Source organism: Oncorhynchus mykiss, chromosome 19 (assembly GCF_013265735.2).
Source record: "Oncorhynchus mykiss isolate Arlee chromosome 19, USDA_OmykA_1.1, whole genome shotgun sequence".
NCBI lineage: Eukaryota > Metazoa > Chordata > Actinopteri > Salmoniformes > Salmonidae > Oncorhynchus > Oncorhynchus mykiss.
The window spans coordinates 6,122,136-6,134,122 of NC_048583.1; the positions used below are offsets into that span (position 1 = coordinate 6,122,136).

The 11,987-nt window shown below is 43.3% G+C and overlaps 1 protein-coding gene across 2 annotated transcripts in view; it reads left to right on the forward strand.

Moving 5' to 3' along the window:
• Nucleotides 1-817: 817 nt before the first annotated feature.
• LOC110497334 (calcium uniporter protein, mitochondrial) overlaps nucleotides 818-11,987 on the forward strand; it is a 28,993-nt gene continuing 17,823 nt past the window's right edge. The window contains exon 1 of one of the 2 annotated variants that reach the window (XM_036954081.1): nucleotides 818-1,159. In XM_036954081.1, coding sequence (XP_036809976.1) covers nucleotides 1,049-1,159 — 111 coding nt within the window. In that variant the 5' untranslated portion in view covers nucleotides 818-1,048. The remainder of the gene's footprint in view (nucleotides 1,160-11,987) is intronic. The other variant, XM_036954082.1, reaches the window with a different exon arrangement.

The window sequence follows — 11,987 nt, forward strand, 5'->3', positions numbered from 1 at the left end:
GATGTATTAGCTACACACACACACACACACACACACACACACACTTACACTTACACTTCTCTCACACACATACACACACACTCTCTCTGTGATGTTAAAATATTAATGAAGCACATGCAGTGGCTGGATCAATAGGGTGGGCAACTTTCCCAGTCTGTACAGGTTGGCTGTGCTACAGTAGATTCCACTTTGTACCACCGACCAGATGGATGACGATATTAATAGTTCATATAGCTGGGAATGAGGCCCCTGCAAATGTCTCTGCTATTGACCACACACACACACACACACACACACACACACACACACACACACACACACACACACACACACACACAAACACAAACACACACACACACACACACACACAGAGACACACACACACACAGAGAGAGAGAGAAACACACACACACACACAGAGAGACACACACACACACACACACAGAGACACACACACACACACACACACACACACAGAGAGAGAGACACACACACAGAGACACCTTTTAGTTGGGTAGTCTATATTATCCCAGCCATGGGTTTGAAATATGATGTAATTGTATATGTCATTGTACTTCCTTAACCTCTAACAGAATCGATTGCTTTAATAAACCCTCTACTGGAAGCCCATTCTGTTGATTGAACACTTAAATATTCTATAAGGAATCCACTCTTCATGTTGTATTATAGAAGATACGGTATTATGACATGTACATGCATTCTGTTCTAACGTGTCGCCACGCTGCATGGCCCATTCATACCCGACCTCTACTATTGTGACATCCACCAAAGGGAAGAGAATAAAGTCTGTCACGCGGGCGCGCTCTGCTTGTCACCACTGACTGCTGCACACGGAGGAAACGGTACGCTGCTCTCTCTCGGGCTGTGCTCAGACCCTATCTCTTATCTCACCCGCCCTCAGTCTGTTTGCACGCAAAACAGTCCGTTGTTGACTGGAATACGATACGAAGATCCTGCTTCTAGGCAGGTTTTTCTACAAGTGTTCTACTGCTCAGTATGCCAGAACGCATGGACTAATTTAACGACGATGGCTTCGTTGCGAATGGTCGCCAAACTCCGGGCTGGAGTTGTCGGATGTACTAAACCGTTCCGCTACGCACTCAAAACAACCCGATCTCCGGTGAAATTACTGCATACGGTAAACTGAAACTACTGTGTGGGAGTAGTGAAAGGAGAGTGCTACACTGTAGCAAGACTTTATAGATGGGACCGTCGCGTCGTTATGTAGACATCCAAACTAGGGTGTTGTGTCTTCACAAGTTTTGCACAGTAGTCTGTTATTGTAGGCCTGCACTGTACATGCTCTGTTGGTTTGGGAAACCGGTAGAGTTCTAATGAACTGTCAAACAGTGAGATTGTTGAGCGAGGGTGTCATGCACGTCGCTGTTTCAAAGATTTTAGTCTTCGTTTCCATCTTAAACTGCACTACTTTGAAGTACACTAGATTGTAACAGAATTACAGATCCTTGAACTAATCAATAGGCCTACCGTGAAAAAGATAATAGGCAGTCTAGAGAATACAGTGATGCATTTCAATCAGCAATGCATTGAATCAAGAGAGGGTTTTCCCTTTCATTCCATCACGTCTTGACATGTTGTTAAATGAGGACTAAATAGCTTTCCTCTCTCTGAATATAGTCATATAATGTAGTGAAACTGAATGCAGAAGACCGGTTGGGGATCTCACACACACACACACACACACACACACACACACACACCCTTCCTTGAATTTAATGATTCTCTCTCTCTGTCTCTGTCCTCCTTTTCCCCTCTTGTTCTCCTTAGCTTCAGATGACTGCACTAAAGTGTCACCTATCCCATGCATAATTAATAAGTTACTGTAAGAGCTCAGTGATTTCCCCAACTAGAATATCAACACCATGTCACCCAGAGTGTTGGCATGACAATGAATAATAATACCTAGTCCCCAAGGGCTAATGAGGACACTAATGAGGTTCTTCTCCAAGTTAATGAAGAATGCAATGTGAATTATGTGAAACCTCACCCGTGTGTCAGATTAATATAAACATTGTGTGTGTGTGTGTGTGTGTGTGTGTGTGTTTGTGTGTGTGATGTCTGGCCTCCTTAATGTTTCATTAGAATGATGGCCGTCTGGCAGACACCAGTCAGCAAAGCACAAGAGTGTTGTTAAGGAAGGTGCAGCCAGCCTTCCAATAGGATAGGATAGGATGTCTTGGCCCGGGGCCTGAGGGGTCATTTAGTGTGCTTTGATCCCAGTAGACGTGTCCCTGTACCACCCATACCTTACTACTGCTGCTGTGCTGTATCTCTGTCTCTCTCTGACCCTGCACTTCACTTCGGTCATTCTGTGGGGAATTACATTTGTGCAACGTCATCACATATGGTGAATAAACTAAGTGTACAAAATATTCCATGACACAGACTGACCAGGTGAATCCAGGTGACAAGCTATGATCCCTTATTGATGTCGCTTGTTAAATCCACTTCAATCAGTGTTGACGAAGGGGAGGAGTCAGGTTAAATAAGGATTTTTTTTTAAGCCTTGAGACAATTGAGAATGTCTGCCATTCAGAGGGTGAATGGGCAAGGCAAAATATTTAAGTGCCTTGGAATGGGGTATGGTAGTAGGTGTCAAGAACTGCAACGCTGCTGGGTTTTTCACGCTGAGCAGTTTCTTCTTTGTCTCAAGAATGGTCCACCACCCAAAGGACATCCAGCCAACTTTACACAACTGTGGGAAGGAAGCATTGGAGTCATGGGCCAGCATCCCTGTGGAATGTTTTCAACACCTTGTAGAGTCAATGCCCCGACGAATTGAAGCTGTTCTGAGGACAAAAGGTGGGGGTGGTGTTACTCTATTTTAGGAAGGTGTTCCTAATGTGAGGGTATACTCAGTGTACAATTATCCCACATTTTCTACACAGCACCACACATCACTGTCAATCAAAATGGAAGGGGGAGTTGACTTTTCATAGTCACACATCAATGACTATCACCACAGAACATCTGGGTAGATTGATACTCTTATGAACGCAGCCCGGCTTCTGGAGGGGGAAGGTCCTTAAAGTGTAACAGTATAACTTTATACCGTCCCCTCGCCCATACCCGGGCGCGAACCAGGGACCCTCTGCACACATCAACAACAGCATCGTTAACCATCGCGCCACAAAAGCCGTGGCCCTTGCAGAGCAAGGGGAACTACTACTTCAAGGTCTCAGAGCAAGTGACGTCATTGATTGAAACGCTATTTAGCGCGCACCACTGCTAACTAGCTAGCCTTTTCACATCCGTTACCCCCCCCCCCCACCACCAGACACTGACAGATGCACACACACTGTTTATCTGCTCCTGACAGGCCCTCTTGTCTGAGTCAGTGTGTAATTGAGAGGCTTTTATCCATCTAGAGCCGTGATTGGAGGGAATTACAGGAGTCAGTCGTCCAATCACTAGATCTGACTGGCTGCCCATCTATCTGTTTGTCAGGGTCGTGTTCAGCAGGGAAACGTTTGTGTAATTAATGCTTGGATAAGCTTATTTACTATTATGTATTGATTTGTTTTCCCCTCTTTATGCGGTGCGCGCTGCACCGAACACCGCAAGAATTATCACAGTGAATGATTTTAATGTTTATGTGTCAATTAATCCCGTAAGGGAGGGGTTGCCAACTGGTGATTTGACACGAAAATAAAATGTCACTCATTCATTTATACATCGTCTTCTCAATGGACAATATGGGTAGTAGCTTATCCCCTGGTCTCCTTTTCAAAACATATCCACCAACTGAATAGGACCCCTGATGCGATCTTTCTTGATTTAATATGGAACAGGCCAGACTCCTCACCTTAGAGTGCTGAGCATTAAAAGAGTTTAAAATCCAGAAGTGCGTTGTTAGCTACCGCAGACTGCAGTTAAAGGATGTCGTGTTTGGAAATGAAAACCCCTGGGGATATTTTTAACTGGATGTATAAGTCATTGTAGCTTGCATGATTCCAGACTGTCAGTGCCACTTCCCATCTCTATCTGCCTTTGTGAAACAAGAGCACCTTGGTTTGACCCAGATAAGCTAACATGAAAAATGCTGAGTTGAGGAGTAACGGGGTATATGAATATGGGCCGTATGTCCTTCAATATGCCCTTAGACATGTCCAGGGGGTATAAGCCAAACATTAACAGCAGGAAGCTAGGAGCTTGGTTCTACTCTGCTCTCCTCTCTCTCTCTGCTCTCCTCTCTCTCTCTCTCTCTGCTCTCCTCTCTCTCTCTCTCTCTGCTCTCCTCTCTCTCTCTCTCTGCTCTCCTCTCTCTCTCTCTCTGCTCTCCTCTCTCTCTCTCTCTCTCTGCTCTCCTCTCTCTCTCTCTCTCTCTGCTCTCCTCTCTCTCTCGCTCTCTCTCTGCTCTCCTCCCTCTCTCTCTCTCTTCTCTCTCCTCTCTCTCTCTGCTCTCTCCTCTCTCTCTCTCTCTCTCTCTCTCCTCTCTCTCTCTCTCTCTGTGTCTTTCTATCTGTGGCTATTAAATCAATGATGACGCAGATAGATGATGATGATGATGATGATAATAATAATAGGAAAAATAATAATACTCAATGAGTAATAACAATGAACAGGACAATACAGAAAGAAATGAATGAGGACAACAATGAAATAGTTAAGAAAGAGCGTTAGCAATGTTGTTATGGGCGTGGCAGGAGGTTCCATATACTGCAGGTAATCTGGCACAAAGAGGTCTCTCTCTCAGCACACCCCACACTGCAACAATGTGTGGTGGCTTTAGCAACACGGGTCATATTTCACTCCAGTATGACAGTAATTGGGAGACTGGGGAGCCAGAGCACCATGGTATCTAAACCACTCAACCACTCTATCCATCCATTGTTATTCTAGCCATCCATGCTGCCTTTTGCATGGCATTTGCCTGAGGCCTGAAGATATAGTAACTCCTTTGTCAGATCTCAATTGGATAAAATCGGCTGTTGTATAGTGGGCTGTCATTTTAAAGGTTTATGGCTGCATATTGCTACCACTGCACTCCCATATTCCTGCTTTATAACCAGAGCCTATTGGGGATTTATCCTGATTTCATGGGAAATGTGGGTTGCCAAATAATATTCTCCAAAAAGCCAGGAGAATGGAGTTGTAATTTCACTCGCTGCTTAACTGTTGGCCCACACAACAACAAACTATGAGGATGGTAATGATGGATGTTCCTATTAATCTGTATTGTGAGAGTGAGTGAGACCCCCCCGCAACCCCCCATGAGTGGGCAGCTGCAGAGCAAGAACTAGCCAGCTCACTGTCACTAATTCACCTCCAGCTAGAGCAGACTTGTCAGAACCCATTAGTTGTAGTATCCAGCCTTATTCCACACTCAATGTAACCAACATTGCTTTCTTCAGTTCTATACAGCCTCCTAGTCAAGTGTCCATCCTGCTATTCCATTTGTGTAACCATCATTGTTTTGCTCAGGTCTGCACCACTAGTGTAACGATTGTGGTTGGTGGAAAAAGGAGTAGACCAAGGTGCAGCGTGGTACGTGTTCATGGTAAATGTAATGAAGAAACTGAACACTAGAACAAAAAAAACAACAAAGCGGAAACAAACGAAACAGTTCCGTCTGGTGCAGACACACAAAGACGGAAAACAACTACCCACAAATCATAGTGGGAACACAGGCTACCTAAGTATGGTTCTCAATCAGAGACCACGATTGACAGCTGCCTCTGATTGGGAACCATACCAGGCCAAAAGCAGAAATACAAAACATAGAACAAAAACATAGAATGCCCACCCCAACTCACGCCCTAACCAACCTAAAACAGAGACATAAAAAGGAACTAAGGTCAGGACGTGACAACTAGCTTCAATCACGTAGGCCTTTAAATGCCTTGCAGATCTTAGGCCATTGACAAACCGCTTTTAAACCATCCTCCTAGTAACAAAAATATCCATTGTAGTCCGAGGCCAAATACAAACTATTAGTCTAGACTTGATTCATCGCACCCTGGATTTTACAATGCCCAGGGAATCGATGTAATGAATGCGGTGTGTCCGTTTAGAGACTCTTCATTAGTATTCCCTTCCCCCATCGGACCGCACCACACTCCTTTATTATAGAGTAGGGATGTGTCCCAAATGGCACCCTATTACCTATTTAGTGCACTTTTTTCTCTTTTTTGACTGTTTATTCAGTTTTACACACAAGACAACACAAAACAATATTAATAATTTACTCAACTAGAAAAAATATGATTTTTTTACATTTTTTTAAAACCTTTTTAAAGATACTGTACTTTAGACAAGTTAAACACACCGGGCAGAAGGCTACAAAGGTTAAAGGGCAATCTGTAGTACTGGGACAGAGCAAACACCATTGTTCCTGTAAACAGTCAAGGGATGGGGGTGGAGAAATGCAACCACTCACAGACAGTCATGGCCACAGACCGACCATCCACAAATAAAGTTTACAATGCTTTAAAATAAAAAATGAATAATAATTGTATGTAAGCGTGAACAACATTTTTAAAAACAACAACAAAAAAACAGGGCAAAACAAGCTCACATTTTAGTCTCTGACCGGGCAAGATGAACAAGGCATCCGCAGGTCAATCAATAAGCACATCATCTTCACCTTAATGCCCCCCCCCCCCCCCCCCCCCCCTACAAAGAAAGGCTCATCCAGCCTTTAAGTCACAGGGGAGTCAAATACAGACTTATTTTTGTCTTAATATGAATGCCGTCAGAGGATGGACTGTTTAAAGTAAGACCGGAATGGAGCCCAAGCCTCATAAAACAGTTTGGGGTTCCCACGTCTATTAAATGTAATTTTTTCTAGTTTCAGAGAGCACAACACATCTCTCACCCAATATTTATAAGATGGAGGAGCTGCCATCTTCCAGTTCTGTAGTATTAGCCGTCTAGCTAAAAGAGTTGTATAAGCAACAGTGTCCGACTGGATTCTTGATAGGGGGTACCTATGGGCAGTACTCCAAAAAAGGCTGTAAGGGGAGACGTATCTATAACAGTGTCATATATATATATATATATATATATATATATATATATATCTATATCAGAGAAACATTTAAATATGAATTCCCAGAAACCTGACAGTTTAGCCCCAAAACATGTACTCAACAGTGTAGCTGGTTCCACTTTACATCTGACACCGGTAGGATCAAAATCAGAGAATATTCTTCCAAGTTTGGCCCCCGACCAGTGGATACGGTGAACCACCTTGAATTGAATGAGGCTGTGTCTAGTGCTAAAAGAGGACGAGTGCACCCTGTGCATCACAGATTCCCAGATGTCTTCCCCAAGTTCCTCCCCCAAATCCTTTTCCCATCAAGTCTTTAAAGACACCAAATAGGGGTTCTGTAAGTCATTAATGATTGCATATACATCTGAAATTGCGCCCCTAGTAAGCTTGTTCAGCTCAAAAATGCTCTCTATAGCTGTATTCGCAGGCCTATGGGGAAATGCAGGTGTTTTAGCTCTGACAAAGTTCCTAGTCTGGAGAAAGTGGAAAAAGTGGGATTGGGGGAGGTTGAACTTTTCCTGTAGCTGAGCAAAAGAGGCAAATGTATCATCAAAGAATAATTGGGCTAGTGAGGAGAGGCCTAGTGAGTGCCAGATGTCAAAAGCCCCATCATTCAAAGTTGGAGGAAATAAAATGTTCTGATTGATTGGGCCTGATAGAGAAAAGCCTCGGAGGCTAAAAGCAAAACGGAACTGATTCCAAATTTTAAGAGACTGCTTTACAATTGGGTTGACACACCTTTTGCCTAGGGACACTGGGACTTTCTACCAATCCGTGTTACCTTTCCATCCAAAATAAAATACATGAATGTTTGATCCAGTGAATTAAAAAAAGATTTTGGAATAAAAATGGGTAAACATTTGAAAAAAAAATAAATAAATTGGGCAACACATTCATTTTAGTGACATTTATCCTTCCAATAAGAGAGAGGTAGCGAATTCCAAAAAGTAAAACATTGTTTCAATCTGTCTGCTAAAGCAACAAAGTTTTCCTGAAACAAATTTGAATATTTCCTTGTCACTTTTACTCCCAAGTAAGTGAATTGATCCCGGACAATCCTAAACTGAAAACTTTATTTACAGGAAAAAGCTCACTCTTGCCTAGATTCAGCTTGTACCCTGAGATTGAACCAAACTTTTTAAGAACAGATAGGGCACGTGGCAATAAGGTATCAGGGTTGAAGATGAACAAAAGGAGGTTGTCAGCATATATCAAAACGTTCTGCTCTAAGCCCGTCCTGATTATACCTTGAATGGCATCATTAGAGCGTAGTACAATGGTGAGAGGCTCGATTGCCAAAGCAAACAGCAAGGGGGAGAGTGGACAACCCTGTCTGGATCCGCGGTGCTTTAGTACACTACTTTTGACCAGAGCCCAACAGTTGGGACTCAGCCTAGCAGAAGATGGATGGTGGGACGTCACTCAGGCAGAGAGGTTTATGTGTCTACTGTGCTCCCATTCTGTGTCAATACCATTCTCTGTGACTGCATCACTACTCGTCTTTGTGAGAGGAATTGACGTGTTGAACACACCGAACTGTCTGTTCAAACAGCTAAAACACAGCTCAGATACATACCCCACAAGACATGCCACCAGGGCTCTCTTCACAGTCACCAAGTCCAGAATAGAATAGACTCTGGGAACCGCACAGTATTACATAGAGCCATGACTACATGGAACTCTCTTCCACATCAAGTAACTCAAGCAAGCAGTAAAATCGGTTTTAAAAAGCACAAAGTGCACTGTGAAGACACACACACACACTGTAATATTGTAGTATTGTGGATATTATATTGCAGATTTGTAGTATTAGAGTAATGATGTAATTATGTGTTGTAACTGTTTAATCCTATTTGGAACCTTGGCAGCAGCTGATGGGGATCCTAATGTTTAAATACTAAATGGACATTAATACCTACTATTTCATAAATGGGTTGTGACAGAAAAACTGAGTGGTGATATCCCCCGAGAGGCTATTTGTTGCCAGTTTCCATAGGATTTCAGTCCTGTGGTATCCAGTAGAGGCTCAGTTTCCATGGGATTTCAGTCCTGTGGTATCCAGTAGAGGCTCAGTTTCCATAGGATTTCAGTCCTGTGGTATCCAGTAGAGGCTCAGTTTCCATAGAATTTCAGTCCTGTGATATCCAGTAGAGGCTCAGTTTCCATAGGATTTCAGTCCTGTGGTATCCAGTAGAGGCTCAGTTTCCATAGGATTTCAGTCCTGTGGTATCCAGTAGAGGCTCAGTTTCCATAGGATTTCAGTCCTGTGGTGTCCAGTAGAGGCTCAGTTTCCATAGGATTTCAGTCCTGTGGTATCCAGTAGAGGCTCAGTTTCCATAGGATTTCAGTCCTGTGGTATCCAGTAGAGGCTCAGTTTCCATAGGATGTCAGTCCTGTGGTATCCAGTAGAGGCTCAGTTTCCATAGGATTTCAGTCCTGTGGTATCCAGTAGAGGCTCAGTTTCCATAGGATTTCAGTCCTGTGGTATCCAGTAGAGGCTCAGTTTCCATAGGATTTCAGTCCTGTGGTATCCAGTAGAGGCTCAGTTTCCATAGGATTTCAGTCCTGTGGTATCCAGTAGAGGCTCAGTTTCCATAGGATTTCAGTCCTGTGGTATCCAGTAGAGGCTCAGTTTCCATAGGATTTCAGTCCTGTGGTATCCAGTAGAGGCTCAGTTTCCATAGGATTTCAGTCCTGTGGTGTCCAGTAGAGGCTCAGTTTCCATAGGATTTCAGTCCTGTGGTATCCAGTAGAGGCTCAGTTTCCATAGGATTTCAGTCCTGTGATATCCAGTAGAGGCTCAGTTTCCATAGGATTTCAGTCCTGTGGTGTCCAGTAGAGGCTCAGTTTCCATAGGATTTCAGTCCTGTGGTATCCAGTAGAGGCTCAGTTTCCATAGGATTTCAGTCCTGTGGTATCCAGTAGAGGCTCAGTTGAGGAACTATTGAGATGCGTTCTCCTCCAATTGGAGTTTCTGCCGTTTTGAAGCTCTTTACCTCAGGGAATTAAAATTCAAAGACTGTAAAATGGGTTTTGCCTGTCCATATTCTAACCTTCAGAATGATACACTGGTGTTAAAGATTTGATCAGATATAGTTAGCCTACAACAAAGAGGAATTACAACAGTAGTGACATAAACATACTATTTTCAGGGAATGTCAAGTAGTCTTGGACGGCATACCGTGTATTGGGGTTATTTTAAAGTACCGACGGTATGCTTTTCAATACCGCCAATTCAAAACATTTCTATTGTATGTTTACAAATGGCACAGGGAACAACCGTGACAATTCACTGTTGAGCAGCACAAGATAGGTGATTCACTACTAATGTTTGCCTGCTAAATATCTTAACTAGAAGTGAACTATCTAACTATTTTCTCCAGCTCAGAGCTCCAGCTATACATTTGGTTTGCTAACTTGCTAGCTATAGGTGGCTAGCTTGCAAGATCACCCTGTGATCAAGATCACCCTGTGTTATAGAAGTTCACAAACACTCTCTTGAAAAGTTGTCTAAACTGTCACCCAACAGAGAAGAATGTCTTATTGCCTCAGTGTCAGATTGCTGTCCGGCTGGCTGGCTGGCTGGCTGGCGCTCTGTGGCTAAATCTGCTGCCTCACTCCTGTCAGTCAGCCAGTGTCACAGTAACCACTATCTTAAGGAGCACCCTTTTTGGGTAAGAATTAATATAAACATGCAGTGCTTGACTTGGGCTGGAGCTGTCTGGAGCGCTGTACCAACGATAGACCACAGCCTGTCATTTCAAATGGGAACAAATGAGCCATAGTGGTGGGTAGAACAAGCAAGGAGGTGGGCAGAGCCAAGCACGAGCTAGTGAGATCCTATTGGTGCGTTCTAGCATGGATTTGCATATTTCCATTTGAACACCTACTCTGTGAGGTGCGCGTGCGCAATAACTCAATTCACCTTTGCGCTTCTAAACAACGTCATTTTTTGAAACTGGCAAAGGGTAAAGTCTACAAAACATAGTCCACTCTGTTCATAACAGATTATATTTTTGGGAACAGAACTATATTCAGATCAAATGTTTCATCGTTGAGTAAATGATCAGAATGTCGGCCCAGATCCATCTCATTCCATCTTCTCCCACTGCTGTTCACTGGGCTTCCTCTCACTAACATATCTGCAGGGTTTCCTAAACTCAGTCCGATGGGTTCTGATGGGGGTACAACAGTTGTACTAAACTCAGTCTGATGGGTTCTGATGGGGGGTACAACAGTTGTACTAAACTCAGTCTGATGGGGGTACAACAGTTGAACTAAACTCATGGGGCATTTAAGTTATATTCTTCAAGAATAAATAGTTACATATTGTTAACTTATAAGTTCAAAAATGAATATAGTAACTGCAGATTGCCCCTTTTTTAACTATGATTACCTATCTATTAATGAAACACTGATGTCAGTAGGGAATGTATCTCTGACGGGAGGTGCACTGACACACATTCTCAATGACCATGGCTAGCTGTCACCCTGCTCCTAATCAATTCCAGATTTGTATTGGTGAATCTGAATCCATGATGAAGGGTGAGGAGTAATGAGTCAGCTCAATGATTGGCCAAAAATCAAGGAATAGAATCGAATTGACACTCCGTTAATGGCTGCTGATGAGAACAGATCAGTTAAATGAATGCACTTTGAAATGTCAAGTAGCCCAGGGCCCTGTATTCATAAAGCATCACAGTCATAGGGGTCTTTTCAAATCAGAGTAAATTGTTCCTGTTTTGTAGACACCTTTTGTCTCTCGGCTCTCACTTTTGACTTTGTAGTAGACTTGGACTGCCATAGTTATCACTATGCAGCAGTGGAGGCTGCTGAGGGGCTCATAATAATGCCTGGAATGGTATCAAACGTGTGCTTGATACCATTCCATTGAATCCAATCCAGCCATTACTATGAGCCGTCCTCCGCTCAGCAGCCTCCACTACTATGC